We start from the raw sequence: 26,034 nt of genomic DNA, 5'->3' as shown, positions 1-26,034 counted from the left end.
TGGTTGAGTTGAAAGAGATGTGGTCTGGACTGCCGTATGATCCATCATGCTGTCTGAAGCTCCAGTAGATCTGTGCATCATTAACATTCCTCCACTATCAGATCGCACCCTCACATCTCAGATCCGTGGAAGTCAGATTGTGACGTTTAAACTCTCTTCGCCCCTTCTCCAGATGCAGAGAACTCCTTCCCCCTTCCTGACCTCAGCAGTACCAGAGAAGGAACCCTCTAGATGTAGAAGCGTGCGTGTGTGTGACTGGCCGTCTGTCTCTCTGATTAAAGAGCCACTCCCAAAGACTCTGTCAGATTGTTCTGTGTTCTCTGTTACATTCCTGTGACCTCCAGGAAGAGGAACTGCTTCTTGTCAAAAGCACTACTTGCACATCAAAGATCACCTGCACCGCACACACTCCCTCTTCTTCACCTATCCCTCTTTCTTTCACTACCTCTTATCCACTCTCTCTCTCTTTGACTGACATGGGCATCAGGATGAGCAGTGCAATAGCAGATGAAAAGTATTATGTGAGATGGTTGAATGCTTCCTGGAGCGATATGTGGACTAGATGGTTTTGTATAGATTTATTAGTGGCCACTATCATTATAACTATTACACTTATTCATACTTAGCATCTGCATAGCAATGTGTTTACATCCACTTAGCAACAGTGAGAGAACAGTTAGAGTTGAGAACCACTGGTTTTGAATTCTGAAAATCACCCAAAACACCTTAGAAACTGCACAGCAACAGAACATCTTAGGAATGTTCACAGGGAATTTGATTGATTGGTGATATGACCAATCATAAAGTAGAATCTGACATTTTTGTCCAACTAACAAACCAGACAGGAGAGTTACAGTATTAACATCTGTGAACTTTAACTTGAAAAAAGGTATATATTGACATCATTCTGTGGTTTAAACAACATACCCTCTGATGTTCATTCATGTTTATTTTATGCTATAACAAGTAGTAAAGAGGAAGAGATGATTTGTTTGTGTGCCGCTTGAACTGAGGTGCTACAACGATCTGTCACATTGAAGAGCCAGACAATTATTTTTATTATTTTATTTTTTATTTTTTTTTAATGACCACATTTGAAAGCTAAGACTTTGTTTCATACTAAAAGTAACCTTCTTGTCTTGTCTTGTCTGTTGGCATGTTGTCAGTGTCCTCTTTTCTCCACAATGTCTTTTTCACTGTGTGAGAACATGCTGTGCGGCATGAGAGTTGCATGGCTTAGCAATAATAACCAAGGGGGCGGGTCTTTGCAAAGGGTAATTTGCATAGCAACGGGCTTGGAAAACTTTAGCAAATGCATAGTAACGTGTTAAGAACTGCTTAAGCCCAAACTTCGGCCATCCACATTCCACAACAGTCCACACACTCTCTGCGTGATGCAGTCTTCGTCATCAAACGTGTCTGCATGCAGCCCAATTTTTGTGTCTGTGCGGACAGTCCACGTATAACAGGAACAAGGTAAATGTTGAGACCGAATGAGTCCACAAGGTGGTACTGCACGTGTCAAACTCGTTCATCCAAGAGAGAGTATAACATTTAACGTTAACATTTATGCATTTAGCAGACACTTTTATCCAAAGCAACTTACATCACATTCAAGTTACAGTTTTTACATTTTATCAGCTCTTGCTTTCCCTGGGAATCGAACCCATGACCTTGGCATTGCTAGTGCCATGCTCTACTATTTGAGCTACAGGAGAGCCTGTAGGGCTTGTCCAAATACTAAAATGTAGAACACTTTGTTTTACTACCAAATTATACAGAGTATCTAATTGTCGTTAATATTTAACTTACACTGGAACGGTTTCTGCGACATTTCGTGAGATCTCTGCAAAAAGTCTTACAATTTATTTCCATAACATGATGCATGAATGTATACACAGCCTCGAACACCGCTCCGGAGTGGTATGGATAGTGTGGATTTAGTGTGCTTTAAAGGCACTGCGCTTTGGCGTTTTTAAGACTTGGGACAGTCTTGCACACTGTTGTGTGTACACTCTTTCAAGTGACCAAGACTGCAAGTGAGGGTTTTTGGTCAGACCCATCCTTTTGAAAGCTGTGCGGACATAGCTGTGCACGAGATAAAGTGAAATGTGGAAAAATAAGTATACCTGGACCTTTTAGAACTCACTAGCAACTGATGCAAGTGCTTTAAACACACTATCAGCTGCATTGTAATGTGCTAACAGCTGCTTAGAACGTGGCAGCAAACACATAGCAATGTGCTAACAATTGTTCAGAAAACATGAGCAACTGCATAGCAGAGACTTGGCAACCACCCAGAACGCCTAGCATCATGGTTTTACACCTCAAGCACCGTTCACATTCACTCTAGAAAATGTAGTTTATAGTTGATTACTTTATATATTGAAGAAATTAGATTATTTCTTCACACGTAAGCAGAGTAACTAATTTAATCTCCACTCATTTGATGGTTTGTATTGTAATTGTTACAACAGAAGGACTCTGGATTGTGAATCTCTCATCCATTTGGGGTTTGATATCTTTTCCACTGACAGCAATAGATATTTTTCAGTTCCTTAAGGCCCATTTGGATGATAAATTCAGCGGCAGCAGAATTTTGCCTGTTCGCCTGTTGCCGGGGCGTGATGAATCCAGCAACTCTTTCAGGATTGCAGAACTAGCTGAGTTTGAAGTTTAGTGGTTTGAAGCTGAATAGATTGCATTTGGCACTGCTGACAAAGAATTGTGCTGGCTATCACATATTTTACACAAGAGAATTGAAGATATTGCACTGTTTAGTTTCATTGAAAAATACTTGGCTGCAACTGCAAAGGATTGTAGAGACAGATGAAGCACATCCACTCTGTCTTACTCACTGAATGAGTCTAGCTGCCTTCTACTCAATGGCCAAACAGAGGCAGGTGTTTCCTGTTTCTGGAAGTCTCTCTCTCCTCTCTGTTCCCTCCTTCCCTCGTCTCTCCTATCGATTTCATAATATAGTGAGAACACAGATATGTAATTTTTCATAGTTTGATAACTCTTAAGCATTGCAATTAAGGTATGTAATTTGTTATGATTAAAACTGCTCGCATTGCTGCCATAAATATTATGCATTCCATCTCAGTAAGTCACACATTGCTCTGCTGGTCTTGTTATTCCTAAGTGTTGGTTACTTAACCAAAGTGTCAACTACTTTGACCAAAAGTAGATGGTTCAAGAGAAAGCAGAGTTTTCCTGACCAAGATTTGTCTCTAAAATCCATCTGTACTTGTCATCCTCAGGTTGTGAAGGCAGTGATGCTCTTCCCCACTATTGAGCGAATGGCCTGTAGCCCTCAAGGCAAAGTCATGACCCCTGTGCTCTGCCGGCTGCGGTACGCCTTCTATTTGCCCATCTTCCTGCTCTCCCTCCTTCCAGAGAGGCTGAAGGCCAGCATAGTGCGTCTGACTCTTAGGAATTTATATGCAGTGGACACCTCCATCATCCCAGCCACCGTCAGCCTGATCAATGTAGACTGTGCAGGTGAGTAAACGGTTTACTTTGTTGTTTCAATAGAACAAGCTCCAGAAATCCATTTTAATGTGTGTTGGGTGGTGTAATTTAATGAATAACCGATCTGTTGTCAGTAGTTTTTTCAGTAGTTAATTCATTCATTCATTTATAAAGTTTTTTTATGGAAGTGTGTGTGGGTGTGTGTGTGTGTGTGCATGTGCATGTATACACACACCCACACACACACACACACAATTTCTATACATTTATACCATTATATTTATTACACTTAAATGATAGCTAATAAGGTCACTGATAAGCAACAGAATTGCTTGTCAGAATTAAATATTGAGAGAATAAAATACTGGTAAATGTTTGAACTTTTGAGGTTCTTCCAGCCCTTGTGTGTTTGTTTATTAAATTAATTAATTAATTTGTCAGCTGCATAACAATGTAGTACTCTTAGCTTGTTTTAACACGTTTCCCATTTTGACACATTTATTTTATCACTTTAATCCATTTTCCGAAATGGATTTGGATTTTGGCCCTCTCAGTCACCAAAGTAAAATGTTGAAAAAGTACACAAGATACTGTTTAGGCCTTTATGTCACCATTTTGCCCTTGAGCAAGGCACTTTATAAGGAGAACTATTCTGGTAATAAGCGTATTGTCTTGTGTGTCAGACAAATGACACAATAAATATCAGACAAATGTCAAAAGACTAATTATAATGTGTTTTTGGCCCAGAAATTTCAGCTGGCAGTGGCGATGATGTCTGGATGCATCTCAGCATGTGAAAATCTAGTGCACCATCTTTAATATTACTTTAAAGTGTAACTCTCACGCAACCTTTCTTTTCACCTGTGATGTCCACTCACTTCTCCATTTCCATCTCTCTCAGTTTGGACTCTGCTCCAAAGATCTAATCCTCGTTTCAATGAGGTGCTGAAACCTTTCAAAAGTTCACATGCTGGCATCCCTCCAAACCCTGACTGCTCAGATGCGTTTCTCTCTCTTTTTATCGGACGATAAGAAGTATATCATCACTTCAAAGATGATTCGGCTGATTTAGTTCAGATAAAAAAGTCGAGGCCGAAGAGGGGGAAAATGCAAATAATATTTGAGTGGCAGCCAAGAGAGCGTTGTCTCACATTGTTTTGAATAAAGTTTTATTTATCATAACTCATATTTAATCTCCAGGGCTTTCGGTACATGAACTAATGGTGCAGATGAAGTGTTGTGAGTAGGAGTAATTAAGAGGCCTCTCCAGCGAGCGAACGGACTGCTAACGTAGTCTCTCTTTAGGTGAAAGGCTGAGGGTTTTCCCTGTCCGTCCTGGGAGGAGAGTGATGGATGTTGTGATGGTCGGAGACTCTCTGCCAAAGAGGCCTCAGTAGAGCCCAGAGGCATTAGTGTGAGCTCCACTCTCTAGTCGCTCTGAAGAACCTGTTCTCTCACCCTTCTTTTCTCCTTTTTTAATGCTGTCTGTCTGACAGTTCTACCTTTAGGTTCTTTTCTCTTTTTCTCTCCATATGTTGTGGAGGGTGTTGGAGGTTTGTTCCTGACAGCGCTTGTAAGCATGCTTTTAATCATTAGCACTTCTCATGTAGTGTCAATTGCAATGGATTTAGGTTTTTTTTTTTCATCTCAACAAAATGTTCAAGTGTTCAAACATTCAACTTTTTTCCGTTCCTTATTAAATACCAACAAATGTTGAAATACTTTGCTGCGAGGAAGTTTAATCTCTTGTTGTTCATTGAAAAGGCCAGGTGGTCCTGTATGTACACATGTGCATGCGTGCGTTTCGTACCATTGAGTGCTGGCCTGTGACTGCATATGAAAAGCTGCTCTGACTCTCTGTCTTGTATTACATCCGTAATTAATGGCGAGTTGACAGACTTAATTAAGAAAGCATGTTGCTATTAGCTGGAACTTCCTGGGCACATTTAAGGATTTATTTGCTCAGAAATCCCTTTCCTTGAAACTGAGAATGTTGATATTTTGATGTTAACTGCATGTGGAGCATGCATACAATGTCTGTCATGCAGACATCAAGGTTCTGCATCTAGGAGCATAAATGTCAATGAGGCGTGCCTGCTTGTAAATCCGTAGGAAAAGCAGCTATGTAACAGTCTATAATATGCTTTATCCTTTCAGTAGACTGCAACACTCCACACAGCTTCTGTTTTCACTCACCTAACCACTTATGCCAGTTCTCATGACATGGTTTTTATGATTGAACACTCTTGCACTTTTCTATCCAGGCCTCTGTTGGCCTAATTTATAAGAACCGAGAGATTTGACCCACCATCTTTGGAGATGCAGATTAAACTCCTCTTGTCTTTAGTTCTTTTTGCTGTTCCGATCTTAATTTGACTCACATGGGAAAGCGGGAAAACAGAGCGTAGCGGCAAGTGGCTTCCTTTCCTGTTAGAGCGGAACAAAGTTAACGTCGACCTGATTTTGGAACCTAGAGGCTAAACTCCTGAACTTCTTATCTGCCACCTTACTTTTGAGTCATATTCACTTCCTCCTCCGGCCACCTGTTTCTGCTTAGAAAGTCGGCCAGTATGCGGTACACCTTTATATAGGTAGAATTCTAACTAAACAAAACACAAAATGACTTGGCTGTTGATCAATTCTTGTTTCTTCCTGTAGTTTTTGTTCCTTATTGATGGTCAAAACACAATGGGAATGTCTCAAAATTGAAAATCCTGTTATCATTTACTCAGCCTCCTGTTGTTCCAAACCTGTATGACCAAGACAGTTTGTTTAGCAACATTCTTTAATAAAATCCCCTTTTGTGTTTTGTAGAATAAATAATGACATACATGTTTGGAATGACATGAAGGTGAGTAAAGACATAATTTTTATTTTTAGGTCCTTATAAGCCTCTTGGCAGTAGCCATATGACATTTATGAGGTCAGACATGATAAAAAATAATGCTCTATCATTAGTGATTGACCGATATTGATTTTTTTTATTACCGATACCAATTATTTGCATGTTTATGTGCCCGATAACCGATATGCAGTGCAGAACAGTTATTTATTTACTGTTAGAAAGTAAATAAATGGCTGTGTGAAGTAAGTTTTGTTTTTTCCTCCTTTCAGTCATCTTAACAATTTATTTTGAGAGAATTAGCAGTCTTTCATGTTAAATTTAATCTTCATATTACAACAATAAAAAACCTTTTATTTATAAAAAGCATCAGCAGCAACACTAATAATAATGCTAATTCACTGAATAATATTCTCTGGAATATTGGAGTATGACAAACATTGTATTTTATTGCATTTCTCAACTGGCATGCTATATTTTTTGTTGTTCTGAATAATGCTGCTGACAGCGCGGTTTATCTATGCATTTACACAGAACTATAGGCTACTCAAACTGCGATCGGAGATAATAATTAATTTCCAGAGAGTTGTATTTATTTAAATGTTAATAAGCGAAATAATGGTTATATAGTAAGTGTTAATACAATTTAGGGTGCTTCAAAAAAGTGAATCTTGTTAAGAGTTACATGCGGTGGCCATGCTGGAGCATTTCCTGAGCATCAACTGCTGAGTGAACTGCAATATGAAAGCGGCTTCATGAGACTAATGATGAGCATATACAACAGAGAGAGAATTAAATTCAGCGCTTTTATTTCCAATATGCCATCATTCATGGCTGTATTATTTAATTCATGCAAAGTTACATCTTTATTGGAAGAGGACTTGACGGATTATCTGCGTGACTCCGACTTCACGAGACTAATAGACCACAGAGAGAATTAAATTCAGTGCTTTTATTTCCAACATGCTCTAATTCATGGCTGTGTTATTTAATTCAGGCAAAGTTATATCTTTATTGGGACAGGGTTTGACAGATTATCTTATTTATCTTATTTCTTAGAGCCAAGTTGCATTAACTACATAACAGGCATTTATGTAATACATCTAATTTGTGCATTAATGGCTGTTATGTTAAATAAAGTTGACTAACTACAGCAAATTAAGTACCTGTGCTCGCCGTTATTGTTGTCTCGTCTCCCCTCAGAGATATTTCCTTGCAGATGTTCTTATTTTATAACCTTGAGAAACACTCATACGGACCATTTTGCATTAACAGACAAACAAAAATAGTACATCATCCTACAACCATACCAAGAAGTAGTCTTAAAACAATTTAGTCACCATATCCATGAAAGCTGTTCTAGTATTTGCCTGGACATCACCATTAGATGGAGCAGGACACAATAGAAAGATGCAGTGCTCAATGTGGTGCCAGGCATCTTTGAGATACTTACTGTAACAGTAAACAAACAGGATCATCTTTTAAATCTTAAAATAAGCTGATCCACATGATAAGACCTCTTTTGGATTGGAAATATCCATTTTTATGTACACTTGTTGCATCTGTTTTCAGTGCTAGAGGTAAATTGCATTGTGTTTGGTTTATTTTTGATTATCCTGAGATTTTATGAAGAACTAAATGTCATCTGTTGTGTTACTGTCTGTTATAATCATAGATATGATGAGAACATGATGTTTGATTTCATTATCTGTTGAAGGTTTGAAGGACTGATGATTGTGACATACATCATTTACTCCATTTGAAAACCATTATATAATACAATGAATGGAGTGTCAGGATTTGATCATGTCGAAGCTGAATACATAGATTCCTGATTTTCCACACTTCGTAGAGTGCTGTGCCGCCTGATATTAAAGGTTTGTCATTTTATGACATTGTGTCCATGGGCTAGTCATTTATATTATTTTTATATTATTATTTTACTTGAGATCCAAGAACCACATCTGCAACTCTTGTGTTAGCCCAGAGGGCAGTAAAAATCCCCTAAAAATGTGGATTTTTTCCCTCATCCAGTACGTAACAACAGTCATTTTCTCATTGTGGTTTTTGATATATGGCTGAACGGTTGACCTTCCCTTATAATAGAGGCCATGCTGAAATTGTAGTTTCTCTAGCAGTAGTTAGTACAGTAGTTATAGTTAATTTCACAACTTGGTCATCAGGTGTGATATATCATGAAAAAAGAAAGCACGAGCCACCCCAAGGGCCGAATAGGAATATCCTGTTCATTAGGGGTATGAATGAAAAAGTGATGACGGATGATAATGCAAGGTTTGTTTATTAATGTAACTCTCCTACATTTCTGCTCCGTGTGACTTTACTTGAGGTGCAATGGATCACAGCCACCCACCTTGTGCTCTTTTTAAAGTAACGAAAATAAAACCTGTATTGTATTTCTGTTGATGTAGCTTTCTATTATGACATGTGTTATTGAATTGGAAAGGAGAATATAATTGTCACATTCGCTTAACTCTTTTAAAGGCAAATAGAATAAAGAGAAGCACATTGTGATTCTGTGGTCCGTGTAAACGGCGGGGAAACTGGATAATACGCTGTACTTTCCGTGTCCGTGGACTTCAGACAATTGTGCCGTCGTGAACTTGAAATTGTCTTGTTTGTGTTACTAATGCAAAGTGACTGGAGGAAAGAAGTAAATAGATGGTTTTAGAACCAATAAAGGAGTGTGTGGTGTAAAATAAATATCAACAGCATAATTTAAAGCAAATGCAAGGAGTAAAAAGGCACATTAGGCACAGTGGAAGAAGAAAACTTTTTGTTCCCATCTGTATCTGAACTGAACAGGATGAAACATTTAAAAGCTTTTGTTTGTTTGTAAGGCTCCTTCTACTCCCTGAATCACTACAGTGTTTTACAGTTGATTTTCTTGTGTAAAACTATGAAGATTAGATGTTTACTTTGATTAGTAGTTGAACATTTGGCTCAATTATTAATTATAATCAGCTTGATCACTTTCAGTGAGCATATGGTTAGTTGACATGGAAATTTCAACAGAAATTGACTGAACTATTTAAAACTAATATTAACTGAAAATCTTGAATTTGATTGTAGAAAGTCTACATTGAACACGTTTAGTTCAAATACCCATCTTGTTTTTGTGCCTTGCCTCATGGAGGCACCCATGGCAGGACGCTCACAGGAGACAATAAAAATATCGCCACGTGTTTGTCTGTGTGCGTTTTGTGTGTCTGTGTCTGCGTTTTTTGCGCAAGTATTCCTCGTTTCTACCTCACCAGTCAGTTGTTAACTAGGTGCATGTGTGAGGATGTGTAAAATTGACTGGAATGCTGTGCCCTGCCAAACCCCCCAGCCCGATACCCCCCTGGAGATAAGTGAGATAGAACAGGGGATGTCTCGCAGATCACTGCCCCAAGACTGGCACACCCGTCTCCCTCTTTTTTCCCTTACCTTCTCCTCGTTCATGGGATTTTCCTCCTAGTCCTACCGTTCGCATTACCTGCATAAAGTTTGTTATTTGAAAATGGGCTTAAATTTATAGAACAATTTAATTTAAATAATCAACTCCAAATATTTTGCAGTGGAACCCTGGAAGAAAAAAAACCTGGTGTCTCCCCCCACTCCAAATCAAAGAGCAGTAACATTTATAAAATTCGGTCTGAGGATTATTTGTCATACAAATAATTTCACAGGGTTGATAAATATTATTATAAAATTCTAAATATTAAATAATAAAATTTCTTAATAATGTTTAAATTAGTTTAATTCCACTCTTCATTTGCACACTTGTTTTTTGTAATCTGACAACCTGAATATTAATAAAATAAATAATACTTTTATTAAATTTTTTGTGTTTATTTATCACAAATAATATGCAACATTTCTGTCTTAACTTATTTTGCCTATTTATTCAGCTTCTTTCTTTCTTTCTTTCTTTCTTTCTTTCTTTCTTTCTTTTTGACAAATAATATGCAATCTTTCTGTCTTATTTTATATATTTTCAACCATCCAGTCTTCATTAAAAATAAATGGTTACACTTTATTTTAAGGTCTAGATTTCACTATCAATAAACCAGTAACTACGTCTTTTGCCTCAATAAACTCCTAATTTGCTGCTTATTAATAGTCAGTTAAGTTTAGGTATTGGGTAGGATTAGGGATATAGAATATGGTCATGTAGAATAAATGCTTTATAAGTACTAATAAACATCCAATATGTTATTAATAGGCATGCTAATTAGCAACTTATATTAAGAATCGGTCCCTATACTAAAGTGCCACCAAATAAATAAATACCTTTAAGTTTGAGAATTAAAAAAATAAGGTGAGTACCTTAAAGTACCAGAAATGTGTTCTTATTTAAATATATGATATGTAATTGAGATTTAAACTGATTGTAGTTATCACAGATTAGCATGATTTGGTTGAATGACTGCAACAAGCTGATTATTTTCTTACATTTATTCATTTAGCTGACGCTTTTATCCAAAGCGACTTACAATTGCTATATATGTCAGAGGTCGCACGCCTCTGGAGCAACTAGGGGGTTAAGTGTCTTGCTCAGGGACACATTGGTGTCTCACAGTGGATTCAAACCCGGGTCGCTCACACCAAAGGCATGTGTCTTATCCACTGCGCCATCACCACCCCCTTCTTACAGTCAAAGCTTTGAACTTTACTCTTCTGTAAACCCTCTAGTTTAAACATCCTCTGATCTAGTTGACCTCAGTGGGTGGAGATGTTGTTTGTGATGTGTTTAGTTTAATAAAATTAGATATCTTAGTGTGTGTTCAATGAGTTCATTGTGTTCTATGGTAAATATTTGTTTGCACCTCATCTCAAATGACTTATGTCTCCCTTTAGCACACATCAAAATGTAAAGGAAAGTTTACATGTATAACTTTAACATTTATTTAGAAGCAAACAGGAGCCAACCCAAACACATAAGTGACTCTGAAATCTCTCTGATGCTGGGAATAAAGGACACATTCTGCCACGAGTCTCTCTCACTCAGTTCTTTGAAATATGACTGGCACACTCTGTTTTGGCTTTGATATTCTAGTCTACAGATATGGCTCGTTCCCTCTATCTATTTTTTTTCTCTTGTTTTATTGTCCACCGGGTGGAAAATTGTTAATAATGTAGCAGCAGCTCACCTCATTCGATATCATACAGTACTGTCAGAATATGTACTCTGCTTTTATGTAACTTCTTGATCAATAATAAAGTATGTTCTTTATGCATGTATGTGACCTATAACATCAGCTGTGCCACTGGTGTTCAGCATTTCCATAACTCATGGGACAGCAAAATTTTGGCAGAAGCAGTATGTGATCTGGGTATTTTCATTCTTTTATGAATACTTTGGATTTTGACTTAATAGTAATTTAATGCACTGTTGTTTGCATACGGTTTAGTAGGGCATATTCAGACCTAGGATTCTTTTTGAAACCACCACTAATGAAATGTGGAAAACCCCTTAGTTTTCTGCACAGAATGCTTTCATTCAGTTTTCCCCATTTCCAAAAATCATTTCCTCTGTAAAATATAGTGCTGAATTAAACTCTGAAGGAGCAAACATTAAGAATGAACTTTCTAATGAAACATGGCATAACTTTTAATTTTTTTAAACATTTTTTCCATGTTTTTTTGCATTGAGAAAGGGATAAAATTGATTACTCTCCTTGTGTTCCCCCTTTTTAGTATGTAGCTCTCAGTCTTGTGAAATGTGTTAACAGTGCTGGATGATATAGTGTGCAGGCCATGATTAATATTATAGCGTTAAAGCTGTGCGGATGTGTGATCATACCCACACTTCCTCTTCACTCAGTGGAAGCAAGTCATTTGAGGAGTTTTTCCCTTACACACACGCAACACACACTGAACAATCATCAGTGTGAGGAATGTCCTGATGAGAAAGGATATTAACACATCTCTTGGCCAAACGTTTAGACTGCACGAGATCAGAATCAGTCTCTCTGAATAGCTGCCAAGGTCATCAAGGTCAAGCAGCTTTTATTTGCTCATGAATCTTAAGATTTTGAGCAGGGATATGTGTGTGTGAAAGTCCTTTGTGATGTTCAGACTGTTGAGTGTGGAGCAGTTTTATTTAACTAACTAAAAAAGCGATACTACTTATTTAATTTCCATTTTTAACAGCATGACAGCAGTTCTGCTGATTAAAAAAAAAATATATATATATATAGACACACACACACACACACACACACACACAGTATGTTTATTAGTGCTGTCAAACAATTAATCGCGATTAATTGCATCCAAAATAAAAGTTTTGTTTACATAATATATGTGTGTTCTGTGTATATTTATTATGTATATATAAAGACACACACATACAGTATATATTTTGAAAATATTTACATGTATATATTTATATTCATATAAATTATATCATATATAAATATATTAAATATGTAAACGGAACATATTTTTCTTAAATATATACATGCATGTGTGTGTATTTATATATACATAATAAATATACACAGTACACACACATATATTATGTAAACAAAGACTTTTATTTTGGATGCAATTAATCGTTTGACAGCACTAATGTTTGTATATTTTTTTAAGGTTTGAATGAATGAATCTGGATTAGAGTGACAGAAATATATATATATATATATCCATCCATCCATCCATCCATCCATCCGTCCTAATTTGCTGCTTATTAATAGATAGAAAGGTGTTAAGTTTAGGTATTTGGGTAGGATTAGGGATGCAGAATAAGGTCATGTAGAATAAGACATTAATATGTGCTTAATTACTACTAATAAATGAATTGGGGAAGTCGTGGCCTAATGGTTAGAGAGTCGGACTTGTAATCCGAAGGTTGCGGGTTCGAGTCTCCGGCCGGCAGGAATTGTAGGTGGGGGGAGTGAATGTCCAGCACTCTCTCCACCCTCAATACCACGACTGAGGTGCCCTTGAGCAAGGCACCGAACCCCCAACTGCTCCCCGGGCGCCGCAGCATAAATGGCTGCCCACTGCTCCTGGTGTATGTTCACGGTGTGTGTGTGTTCAATGCTGTGTGTATGCACGTTGGATGGGTTAAATGCAGAGCACGAATTCCGAGTATGGGTCACCATACTTGGATGAATGTCATTTCACTTAAATGGCTAATATTCTAGTAATATGCATGCTAATAAGCAACTAGTTAAGAGACCCTAAAATAAAGTGTTACCAAAATTTCTATGTACTTCTCCTGACTCTTGCTGAGATGTTAAATAATATAAAAATGCAAAAAAGATATCAGTAATGTGTATCCCGTAACTAATGTTTTAATAAACTGGGGACACACAGTATGAAATATTCACAAACGACACAAATCATTTCAGCACACAGAATCTAAGCGTGAAAACAATGACATCATTGCACACCATTAAACTGTTAGTAGGAGTGTACATCCAGTAAATGTGAACGGGAACAGATGTAATCCTCATGATCTGGTTGCTGTTTCCGTGTTTGTACGAGCGCTGGCCTTTGAGGTTGCAGCAGTGTTTTACTCAGTGATACTCTTCGTGTTTAGTAAACCCGCAGAGGCTGATGTGTTATGCAAATGTTTACTAAGTTATGTTTGCACTACCTGATTTATTACAGTTTTGTGACATGCTAATCTGCATGTTTGTGTCTGTTGTTGTCTCTGCAGCCAGCGGTATGTACATGGGAAGCCAAGAAATGAGACTGGTTGTAGAAAGAGATAACGCAACTGTACGTCAACACCTCAGCAAGGTAATGATCACACAGCATTTGAACAATAAATACGAGTGATGTAAATAAAATAAAAACACCTAATTCTAAATTAGCCTTTGTTTGGAATAACAAACAAGTATATTATTATTTTGAAGATATCTTTTTAAGTCAACTGGTTTCTTCACGTAGGAAGGAAGAAGCAATATTTGAAATGTTGTTGACAGTATAGAAATATCTCTCAAAATGTATTAATTGACTTTAAACAAACTCTAAACAGTCTTGAACTGGTTTGTATCTAATACAAGAACATATGTATCCTGAAGTGCATTACATGAGATGTTGCATTAGACTATCACTGTCTTTATATGGCAAACAAGTGTGGGCTAGAAATGGGTCAGGGACAATGTTAATGTTAAGAGCTTTTTTTAAGCGTCTCAACTACATAGGACCAAAAGGTTACCAGCTTCGGACATGTCCAAAACATATGCAGATGATTGGCAGGTGACTGTTTGCAACGGTTGTAGGCAGCGCTCCTGTCTGGGAAAATTTTTGCCAATTGGGCATTGGTTAAGTGAATTTTATACTATTTTGTCTGAATAAATATAATTAGAAGACTAAAAGCAGTCATTAAAAATGCTACAAGTGAATTTAGGCATCATAATGTACAGTATGAATATTATTTTGAGATTTGCTAAAGATGAAATTTATTATTGTTTTAAAAAAATTATCTTAAAGTGAGCGTTGCATGACTGCAACGGTAATCTAAATATAAAATAGTGGAATGCACAATTAAATATGGTAAAATGACTGTTGTTGATAAAAAAAAAACAATAATAGCTGATAATCAATATGCTACAGATATGTTGTGCATCCCTAAAATTATAATCCCTATACATCCCTAAAACTGTAATTGCTAATTTTTGTTTTTGTTAAAGTAGAGGTTTTTGTTCATATTTTAGGCCATTTTTCTTAGTTTGTGGCCAAAATGATAATGCATAACTAGATGATGACTGTAAAAAAATCAACAAATCACAGAAGTAACTTGCCAACAGCATTGTTCCCCATGCATGGGTATTTGTTTTTACTGAAACAATGAGATGATGCAGCTTTCTTTAATTTCTTACATATTAACGGTGCTGATCAAAGAGATTTGGGAAGCCTCTAAACATGTTAGACGCAGATGAAGCCCACGCTGACTCACCCTCAGAGAGCTGATAACCTACAATATCAGATCTCAAAGCACGTTCCTCCAACCCACCCTTCCGTTTTCTCAACGGACGCTTGAGCGGAAGAACCATATGTACCTTTCAATACCATGGTGTGATGCAAAGCAGAGACTGCGTACATATGCAGAGGGAGGAGGACGGGGCTGCTGATGGTCTATATCTTTCATCAGTTAAATAGGTGATATCTTCAATGTTCTTAAGAGTTGCATACTCGAGACCTGCGTCTTCTGTTACACATAGCACCTCGACTCGAAGAAATTCCTTGTCAAAGCTTCAGAAAATCCCTTGAGCCTGGAAACCGGTCAAATTTTTCCCGGTCTGATCTGTGCATCCCACCCATAACTCCACGGAGGAAGGAAGCTCTTCCATTTCTCTGACAACCATTGTCTTTATGGGTGTCAGAGTATGTGGCGTTCTTTGGTATCGGCTTCGCAGTTCGTCTTGCTTGCCAATAGTGATGCTAGAATAATTTTCTTCCGAAAAAGCTGAAGGTGAAGACAGAAGGTCATATGTTTAAACCCCTCTCAGCCTTAAACCACATGCATCTGACTCCTCTATTAGATTTATGGGCTGTGGTGAAATCGATCAGGCCGACAGATGTGGAACCCATCACGATTAACTGGTACAGTCGGCAAAGGCCAAACATTATGCAGTTTGTCAGAGAAATCATGCAAAGCAGTTGACAAGAGAATATGATCTTTCTATTGTGTACGGCTCTCGAGGTCTCACCAATAAATAGCCTTTAGAAATCTGCACGGGTGGTTTTTCCTTTCGCATTGATGTTATTGGCACCGTTTGGCCGAGGTTACGGCAGCCTGACTGAAGGAAATATCTTTCAAGTGTCCACACTGGTGTCTGAGGGGACGTGGTGGATGTAGTGGATTTAATGTCAATCTTTCTTAAATTTTGTTTTATTGAAACACAATCTTGATTGTTTTCCCATTTGGATCCTCTGTGAAGTTCTCAGTGTGCCTCGGTTTTTGTTAAAGACTTTCTATATGATTTATTGAGTTATGCTGCTTTATAGATTTATGGCACATGATGAATTTTATCTGCCAAAGATGTGACTGATTATATCTTGACTAGAGCTGTCAATTTATTGCCTTAATTTGTACAAATAACGATCATAAGTAGCATGGGTATATTTGTAGCAATAGCCAAAAATACATTGTATGGATCTAAAATTATCGATTTTTCTTTTATGCTAAAAATCATTAGGATATTAAGGAAAGATCATGTTCCATGAAGCTATTTTGTAAATTGCCTACTGTAAATATATTAAAACTTCATTTTTGATTTGTATTATGCATTGCTAAGAACTTCATTTGGACAACTTTAAAGGCAATTTTCTCAATATTTAGATTTGTTTTGCACCCTCAGATTCCAGATTTTCAAATAGTTGTATCTCAGCCAAATATTATCCTAACAAACCATACATCAATGGAAAGCTTATTTATTCAGCTTTTAGACTATGTATAAATCTCAATTTTGAAAATCTGACCCTTATGACTGGTTTTGTGGTCCAGGGTCACATATAAAAACTCTCAAGTGCCCTGATTTTTTGAAAATTGTATTTTAAAAAAAATGATCAATTAAATTAGCTTTTATATTGGGGCTTTTCTCAACAAATATTGATTTATGCAATTACTTGTGATTAGTGTATAATATAATTTATTTAAATAAATGTTTTAATTGACATCCATAGTTTAAAAAAAATATGTTAGAATTAGAATGTTTTAGAGCTTCAAATTATGACATCATTCATAATTTGATACTTTTAGTTACTTCTGACATCTTGAGGTGTGCTGAGGAATATGAAGGAGCAGCATACTGCAGACTCAAGTGGTGGTCTAAGTTCCAATGTAAATCAAATGGGAGGGCTGCTACTTTTGTTATTATAACATCACAGATTGGGCCTTTAAAAATGAAAGATGAGGTTTTTATCAAGCAGTGACATAAAGGTACTAGCTCTGGCTAAGTGGCTGTCAGAAAAACAGAAAAGCCTTATAATGTATTTATTGTTTTAGTTCTGCTTTCGTCATGATACATGGTCATAGTGGTGAATCCCACACACATTAAGAGAACAAACCTAAATCATGTTAATGTCTTAATCGGCTCTGCTGATTTTGTTTTCTTCTGTCAGCTTATTTTTTACTATGGAGCCACGGATCACTGGTGCCCTGTGCAGTATTACCATGATATCAGAAAAGACTTCCCTGAAGGGGACATTCGTCTGTGTGAGAGGGGCATCCGGCATGCATTTGTCCTGGATGCAGGGGAGGAAATGGCTAACATGACGGCAGAGTGGATCTTTGATGACTTGAGTACGCTCTGACTGCCAGATTAACATTTTATTCCTTTTTAACATCTACCAGCCAAATATTGTAACTGAGCCCCCTGTGTGAGTTTTTTAATGTGACCAATATTTTAGGACGTATTACCTATTCCATGGCAAAGCATCACGCTTGTCACAAAACACTTCACAATGGTGCTGTATGACTGATGTATTGGTGGCATTTAATTTTTCAAATATTCCTGATTCTAAAATATCTGATATTTTGATTCTCAACTATGTGTATGTAAATGTATTTTGTCCCTCAACTATGCAGTGTATTGCTTTAGTTTACTTAATTTCTGTCAAGTGGACATTGTAATTGTCTGTTTGTGATGTTTATGTGAATGATTTCTAAACACACAAATGTGCAGTGGGAGCAGGACAAGTCAATTAATTATTTATTTTAGTGGAATTTATTTTATTTTTAAAGTTGACTTAACTAGACAGCTCACATAAGAAGAAAATTCAGTAACACTTTAGAATAGGGAACACTTATTCACTATTAACTACTATTTTCCCTCAATAATTCCCAATTTCCTGCTTATTAATAGTTAGAAAGTTAGTTGTTAAGTTTAGGTATTGGGTAGGATTAGGGATGTAGAATAAGGCATTAATATGTGCTTAATTACTACTAATAAATGGCTAATATTCTAGTAGTATGCATGCTAATAAGCAACTATTAAGAGACCCTAAAATAAAGTGTTACTGAAAATTCTTAAATATGATGACCTGGCATGAAGATATTGTCCTCTTGATGGGAAATTGAAAATATTATTATTATTATTATTAATAGTAATATTATTATTACATCAGAAGATTAAAAAACAATACATACAGTATTAAAAACTACACAGAGAATGATTTAGACTGCAAAAGATTAAAATTGCATTCTGGTCATAGAATGTCACATTGTTAATAAACACACTTGCAGTTGAAATTTCAAATGTAACATTTGTACTTCTATGTATTGCTATATTAATTTAATACAGTTAAATTACAAATTACAGTGTTGATTGATTGTCATGTATAAAATATTTTAAATATGTAGTGTGTAAAGAGGTTTTGCTTCATATTTATTTTCCATTGTATTTCACTCTTGTATGATTCTTTTTGTTTTTTCAGTGAAATGTTTTACACACAGAACATGTTACATGTGATTTGATTTCTGTCTGAAGAGAAATTGTATTATTATGGCAGGAAATGCCTGTACTAGCACGGGTCAAATATGGTGCTGTCAGCAATGACCTGGGACCTTGTAGAACCACAAAATTATGAATTTTAATGAAACTCGGGCTAACCTTCATTTAAGGCTGGAAAATTATGCATATTTGAGCTTTCTTCGTATGAATGGACCTCAACATTAGCCCTGGATCATTTTTATATTCCAGACGGCATCAGCAGGACTCTGGAATAGTGTTTTACCTGTAAATCTGCTATTCTCTTAGTTTGAGATCTATTTGGATTCTTTAGGCCCCAACTTGGCTCCTGACACCTCCCAAGAGTTTGCTTTATGGTGAATGGAGGAGCCAAAGCAGGACCCGTTATAAGAAAAGCCGGCTGTAGGTTTGTTCTCTGCTTGCATGGTTTCCTGGGGGGTTACCAAGTGAAATATTTTGACAGTTTACCTCAACAGCCCAGGGTCCAGTAATATTATTCAGTCCTCTAACCACCTCAGTCAATGTATTGAAACATCAAAACTCTCATATTTTTCTCTGATGCTCAGAGTGACTTCTGATATTCCTGACCTTAAAGGAACCGTTCACCCAAAAATGAATATTCTGTCAGCATTTACTCACCTTTCCAAACCTGTATGACTTCCTTTATATTTGGGACACATACCCTGTTCCAAATTTTACCATATAATGAAAATGAACAAGAACTGTGACTGTCAAGCTTAAAAATGACAAAAAAGCACAATAAAAGTGTCATAGAATGGTTCGTATGAATCTGAAGCCTTATACCAAAATTTAGAACATTATTTTTTTTTTAAAAAGGCGTGGAGTCACGTGACGTGCTCATGAATCTAGTCGCAATTGAGTAGAGCTCTGTACGTTTGGCCTCTTTTTGCTGATTTTTTTCGTTTTGTTTTAAGTTTTATTCATTGGTTGTGCTTTACGGAATGGCATGCAGTCATATTGTATTTCTCTCAGTTTATGCCTCTTGTACTCCTGACCCTACTTTTTTCTCTGTTTTGTCAACCTATCTCTTGAAGTTTTCAGATTTTGATATTGTATTGGGTGCAGATACGAATTCTGTAATGTCGCATATCCTAGATAGATCTGGACCAAAGGAATCACACTCTCAAGATTTGTGTTCTGACAGACTTCGGCAATGTGTAACCTCATCCTCGTTGGTGGATAGTTGGCGTTTATTAAACCCTTCTGCTAAGTCTTTCACTTTCTTTTCTGCTACTCATAAATTCGCAAATTGACTATATTTTCATTTACTTCTTTATCTTCAGCTGTCCGTGATCCCGATATCTGTTCCTTATCTTTGTCAGATCATGATGAAAATTTGTGCAGATTATCTTTGATCCCTCGGCCATCTCGTGCCACTAGATGGCGATTTAACCCTAAATTGTTACTTTTGCAGTCAATTCAGAAATAAATTTGCTGAGTTTATTGAAATTAACCAAGGTTCAGTGGATGATCCTCGAACACTTTGGAATGCAGTTAAAGGATTTATAAGGGATAGCTCAATTTCATATGCCTCTTTCCTTCAGAAAAACCGACACAAAAAGACAGTTGAACTGGAATCACAGCTCCAGAATCTGACTAGAGATAATCAGCGTTGTTTCTCAGACAATACACTCAGTAAAATCATGGCGGTTAGGTCCGAACTCAATTCATTACTGAGATCCAGGACAGAATTCCTGATTCAAAGTTCCAGGCAGAATTACTATTTTCAAGGGAGTAGACCAAGCCACCTCTTAGCCCTAAGATTACGCAACAATGAAAAGTTTGAAAATGAACGAAAATCCCAATCTGGGCTCATTATGACAGACCCAAAAGACATTAATATCGCCTTTCAGTCTTTTTACACTAACTTCTATACTTCTTCTGCTGATGGTGACCCTGACTCTTTTGCATCTTTTCTGTCCAACCTTGATTAACCTAGGCCGTCAGATTCAGATTCGGAATACCTGCCTGAACAGATCTCTCTTCAGGAGCTGGAGTCAGCAATTCGATCTATGAACAAGGGGAAATCCCCAGGCATAGATGGCATTCCAATCGAATTGTATACTACTTTTTGGTCGGATTTAGGCCCCCTCATGTTAGATATGAAACATTTTTCAGTTACGCTCATTTCACCCATCTATTACTATCGCTGATATTTCTCTCTTGTTAAAAAAAGATAAATGGCCACTTTCTTTGATAGGGACTGATGTTAAATTATATGCTAAAGTACTATCTCGTCGTCTAGAGAAATTTATGAATAGGCTAGTTCATCATGACCAAACAGTATTCATTAAATCTCACTCAGCTTCGGATAATTTACGCAGGTTATATCATATTATAAATTCAAATAATAGTTTGTCCTCCCCTTGCGCAGTATTATCTCTAGATGTGATGAGAGCTTTCGATCAGATAGAATGGAACTATTTATGGTCGGTTCTACAGCATCTGGGTCTAGGATCGAGTTTCATAAATATGATAAAAGTTCTGTATGCCAATCCAGCAGCCACTGTTCTCACAGGTGCTGTTTGCTCTAACCCATTCTTTATACATCGAGGTACTCGTCAGGGTTGCCCGCTTTCTCCTCTGTTATTTGCCCTATCCTTGGAACCCTTAGCTCAAGCGGTCCGACAATCTGAAACTATTTCTCACATAAATATATGGAATACTCATCACCATATTTCTTTGTTTACTGATGATATCTTATTGTTTTTGGAGAAGCCGTCACATTCTATTCCTCATGTGTTGAATTTACTTGACCATTTTGGATCTCTCTCAGGGTTTAAAATGAATTGAAGTCATGTTTACTTCCCCTCAATTCTAAAATTGATTCCATGTCCCTTTCTATATCTATTCCATTGGTTCAAAACTTTAAGTACTTGGGGATAGATGTTTCTCCTTCCCTGCAGGAAATCGTCTCAAAAAACTATAATGGTATTCTAGCCAAAGTATCCTCAGATTTGGAAAATTGATCTCGTCTTCCTACTTCTTTTCAGGCCCGTATATCGATGATTAAAATGAATGTTCTCCCACATATTAATTTCTTTTCTTCCATGATTCCTCTCGCTCCACCGGTTGGCTACTGGAACAAGATGCATGTGTTTCACGGTATATATGAGATGGAAAACATCCTCATATTAAACTGACTACCTTACAACGATGCAGATTACATGGAGGTCTTTCGTTCCCTAATTTTATACTGTATGATCAAGCCTTTTCCCTCTGCCCTTTAGCAGTTTGGTTTGATCCTGACGCTTCTGTCACAGCCATATCACCCTGCAGCCCAAGACCGGTTGCTCACTGAAGCTAAGCAGGGTTGAGCCTGGTCAGTACCTGGATGGGAGACCTCCTGGGAAAACTAGGTTGCTGTTGGAAGAGGTGTTAGTGAGGCCAGCAGGGGGTGCTCACCCTGCAGTCTGTGTGGGTCCTAATGCCCCAGTATAGTGACGGGGACACTATACTGTAAAAAGCACCGTCTTTCGGCTGAGACGTTAAACCGAGGTCCTGACTCTCTGTGGTCATTAAAAATCCCATGGCACTTCTCGTAAAGAGTAGGGGTGTAACCCCGGTGTCCTGGCCAAATTCCCTCTACTGGCCCTTGTCTATCATGGCCTCCTAATAATCCCCATACACTTGATTGGCTCAATGACTCTCTCTCCTCTCCACCTGTAGCTGGTGTGTGGTGAGCGCACTGGCGCCGTTGTAGTGTGGCTGCCGTTGCATCATCCAAGTGGATGCTGCACACTGGTGGTGGTTGAGGAGAGACCCCCCCACATGATTGTAAAGCGCTTTGGGTGTATACACAATACACAATAAAGCGCTATATAAATGCATCATTCATTCATTCATTCTGTGTCTTGGAGAGCAATTGAGGAATCTATTGTTTATCCGTATAAATTGAAGCATCTAGTTTTTTTCGGGAGTTCTGCTTAGACAGTGTAAATCTCGGTTTGGTCTCATTGTAACCCATCTCCTCTCCACATGGAGGGATGTTGAAAGACATTCACAACTAGTTACAAAATTACATAGGCATTTGCCTATTTTCCACAATAATAACCTTTTGTCAGGCAGGACTCCATTTCACTGTCCGCAATGGACTCATAATAAAGTAAGCACGGGAGATATCTATGATGATGGTGGTTTAAAATCCTTTCAGAATCTTAAAACTCAATCTGCCAGGCACCTCCTTTTTTATGTATTTGCGCATTAGATCGGCCCTACGGGCATATGGGGTGCCTTGAACTCCCAACTGCCTGTTCACCTTTTGCGCAAACTAATCCTTCCTTCTGAGGAATCTCCCTCTGCTTCAGTCATCTATCTCTTTCTTCTTGAGTATTCATACAAACCTTTATCTATTACAACTGTTTGGGCTAAGGATCTTAATGAGGATGTGCATGTTTTATTTTCCGATCAGGTATGGGGTATGTTTAAATTGTCTTCTAAAAACCCTAATCACCAAATGGTTAATTGGAAATTGCTGCATAGGGTTTACTTGACTCCAGTGAAACGTTTTTATATGAATCTGTCATCTTCTCCTAAGTGTAATCTCTGTTCCCAAGGAATTTTAGGCACGTTTTTGCATTTCTTTGGGGGAGTGCCCCTCTCTCTCACCTTTTTGGACTCAGCTCTCACAGGACCTATCATATTTGTTGGGTACTGAGATATGTTTGCCATTTTTTCATGAATGACTTTTAGGACTTCACCTTGTCCGTCCAACAAAGATCTTTAATGTTAGCTGCTCTCACAGCAGCAAAAAAAATTGCTAGTCAATCGTTGTAATCCTCCTCACACAATGGACAGATGAACCTGGACGGTGTATTTGTTGGACATTATCTCAATGGAACTCTCTACTTCTCGTATACGTTATCGTAAAGGTTATTATACCGCGGCAGCGGTCGCGGCAGTCGTCGTGTGAAGCCCTCTTAGTGTGAAGACCGAAGAGTGTAAAGACCATCAACTCTACCGTGCGACTGCACCGGGCAGGGATAGAAGTATCGCTTTTTATTTGAGTTTTTTCATTTATATGTTTATTATTGAAATGTTGTTATATGCATGTGTCAATTTTATTTAATTTCTTTATTTTCTTAAATATGTGGGTATATAATATTTATAGAGTTGTAACTTTTAGTTTTAGTTACTTTTTCTTATTTGTAAGTCGCTTTGGACAAAAGCATCTGCTAAATGACAAAAGTAAGAAAAAGTAAAATTATTTTATTGTTATTTGTTTATCTATGAATATTAATTAATATGTGTTTATTATTTATGTTATTTTATTTATTTATTTTTTAACTCTACAAAGGGGTGGGATTGGTTGGGGTGGGTTTTAAATTTGTACAGCTGATTTTTGTTTTGTACTACTATTCCACAAAATAAAACTCTATAAACAGTTGTTAACAAAAAAAGAGTTTACCCACTGCATTCCTGAGAGAAGTGATGTCCAATTCCTGAACAAATCATTCTTTTGAGTCAGATCTTTTCAACAAATCATTTGAATGATTTGTTTACAAATCAGATCCTCGGGTTCTTGTTTAACTCATCGTCTCAACCTTGTTGAAACTATTAACAGCCCATTGATACGAGTCAATAACAAAATTTCAGTCTGCTTCGAAAGATTTAGAATATACAGTAGTGCATGAGTCACTTGGACCACTTTTGTGATACTTTTAGGGTCTGTTTACAGAGATGCGATTTGCATTTAAAAATAGGATCCAACTGCAGGGGCAGTTACTGGAAAAGAAGGCAGGACTCATTTTTTGCTGGAACTTTTAACTTGACGTCAAAAAGTAGTGAGGTGCGACTTATTGTCAAAGACATAAGTCTAGTGCATGTTAAAAACAATTATAGATATTAAATCTAAAACGCAACAAAGTAGTGTTCTGCACTGCAAATAATGTTTTCTTCGCAGTTGTACAAGATTATTGGAGTTTTATAAGAAATGTCATTCAGTGTATCACTTGCCATTCCTTTTTTTATTATTTGTGAAATTAATAGCAGTTTCTGAGTGCAAATTGATTCTAGACCAGTTTTTTCAGTGTGTGAACTAGCCTTTATCGTGCTTTTTGTTTAGGTTTTTTTTTGGTCATTTTGGAGCTTAACAGCACAAGTACTTTCAGTATGTCCTATAGGTGGACCGCTCCAGCAGTGATTGGCGCATCTGAGCGGCTCAGCAAACGGAGAATAAATATTTCCAGCTGATCCATTTCCCCTTCTCTCTGAGAGTCGTGACTCTCCGTATAAGCCCAGGTCTCTTTAATCTTCCTTTCCAGGCTTCTCAAAAAGAATGACAAAGCCCCTTAATTTGCTTATCCTTGATTTAAACCAGGAGGCAGGGCTAGTTCATAGAAGGAAATGGAGTAATCCTGCCCGGGTGGATTGAATTGTGGCAAAGCAAACAAGCTTTACTGTTTTACGTCTCCAGAGTGGTTTGGGTTCTCTTGTGGTGATGAAGAATCGTTCCAGAGATATTCTGGTATTTTCCTGCCAAATATCATCTGCAATAGATCATTTTCTTTTCCCCTGGTTTTTGTTATGTTTTGTTTTGACATGGCAATAGTTACTCTTTGTTCCCCTCTCTCTCAATTTTGTACCAACTTAAGATCATCTGATATGCTCTGATCCGAGGATAAAATTGAAATAGATATTTTCTACTATATGTAAGCCTACTGTATTTTGTGTTGTTGTGAGATTTATGTTCCAAAAAAGTATTTTTTTATTACAGCATCACCGATACTGTGGCCATTTCCTATATGCATATAGTATGTAATTCAGGTCCCACATTCTCCTACAATGACACAAACTGTGAGTGTAGGAAAAGCAAACAGTGCATCCCATCCCACAAGCCTCTTCTCACGGGAGTACTGAAAATGTTTTTCAGGTTGTGTAACTTACAGAGAGCCAGAATTGTCCCCCACGGTGGCCCATCATTGCTATTGACTCGGTTTAAGGGAATTAGATCAGTTTAAATGCAGTATTTACATTAACATTAACAGTGTGTAATAGTGGAATCATATGCTTAAAGAAGAAGCGAAGTGAAATACAATGATCAGAAATGTATGAAAATCTTAATGGGAAAAACACACTAAAAGACAAGCCGGCCAACGCTGAGTTTGATGCAATGACCTGCCTTTGCATTCAGCTATATTAAAGTGCTGATAACCATGTGCATGAAACCAGAACGCTTCAGTTACTACTTTACGAGTCTTTTGTATTTTGTGGGTGCTAGTTTCATAATTAAGTTCTATGTAATGCTGCATATTGCATATTGTA

The 26,034-nt window shown here is 37.3% G+C and overlaps 1 protein-coding gene across 2 annotated transcripts in view; it reads left to right on the top strand.

The window, feature by feature from the left end:
* Positions 1–18,509, top strand: part of LOC306886138 (lipid droplet-associated hydrolase-like) — a 40,422-nt gene extending 21,913 nt beyond the window's left edge. For both annotated transcript variants that reach the window (XM_079443036.1, XM_079443035.1), the window contains exons 5-7: positions 3,264–3,504; positions 13,989–14,071; positions 17,402–18,509. In XM_079443036.1, the coding sequence (XP_079299162.1) occupies positions 3,264–3,504; positions 13,989–14,071; positions 17,402–17,593 (516 nt within the window). In that variant the 3' untranslated portion in view covers positions 17,594–18,509. The remainder of the gene's footprint in view (positions 1–3,263; positions 3,505–13,988; positions 14,072–17,401) is intronic.
* Positions 18,510–26,034: the final 7,525 nt, after the last annotated feature.

Source organism: Barbus barbus, assembly GCF_936440315.1.
Source record: "Barbus barbus genome assembly, chromosome: 20".
In the NCBI taxonomy this organism is placed as follows: domain Eukaryota; kingdom Metazoa; phylum Chordata; class Actinopteri; order Cypriniformes; family Cyprinidae; genus Barbus; species Barbus barbus.
Note: the sequence above shows the minus strand (reverse complement) of the source record. Positions and strands in the feature narration are given on the sequence as shown.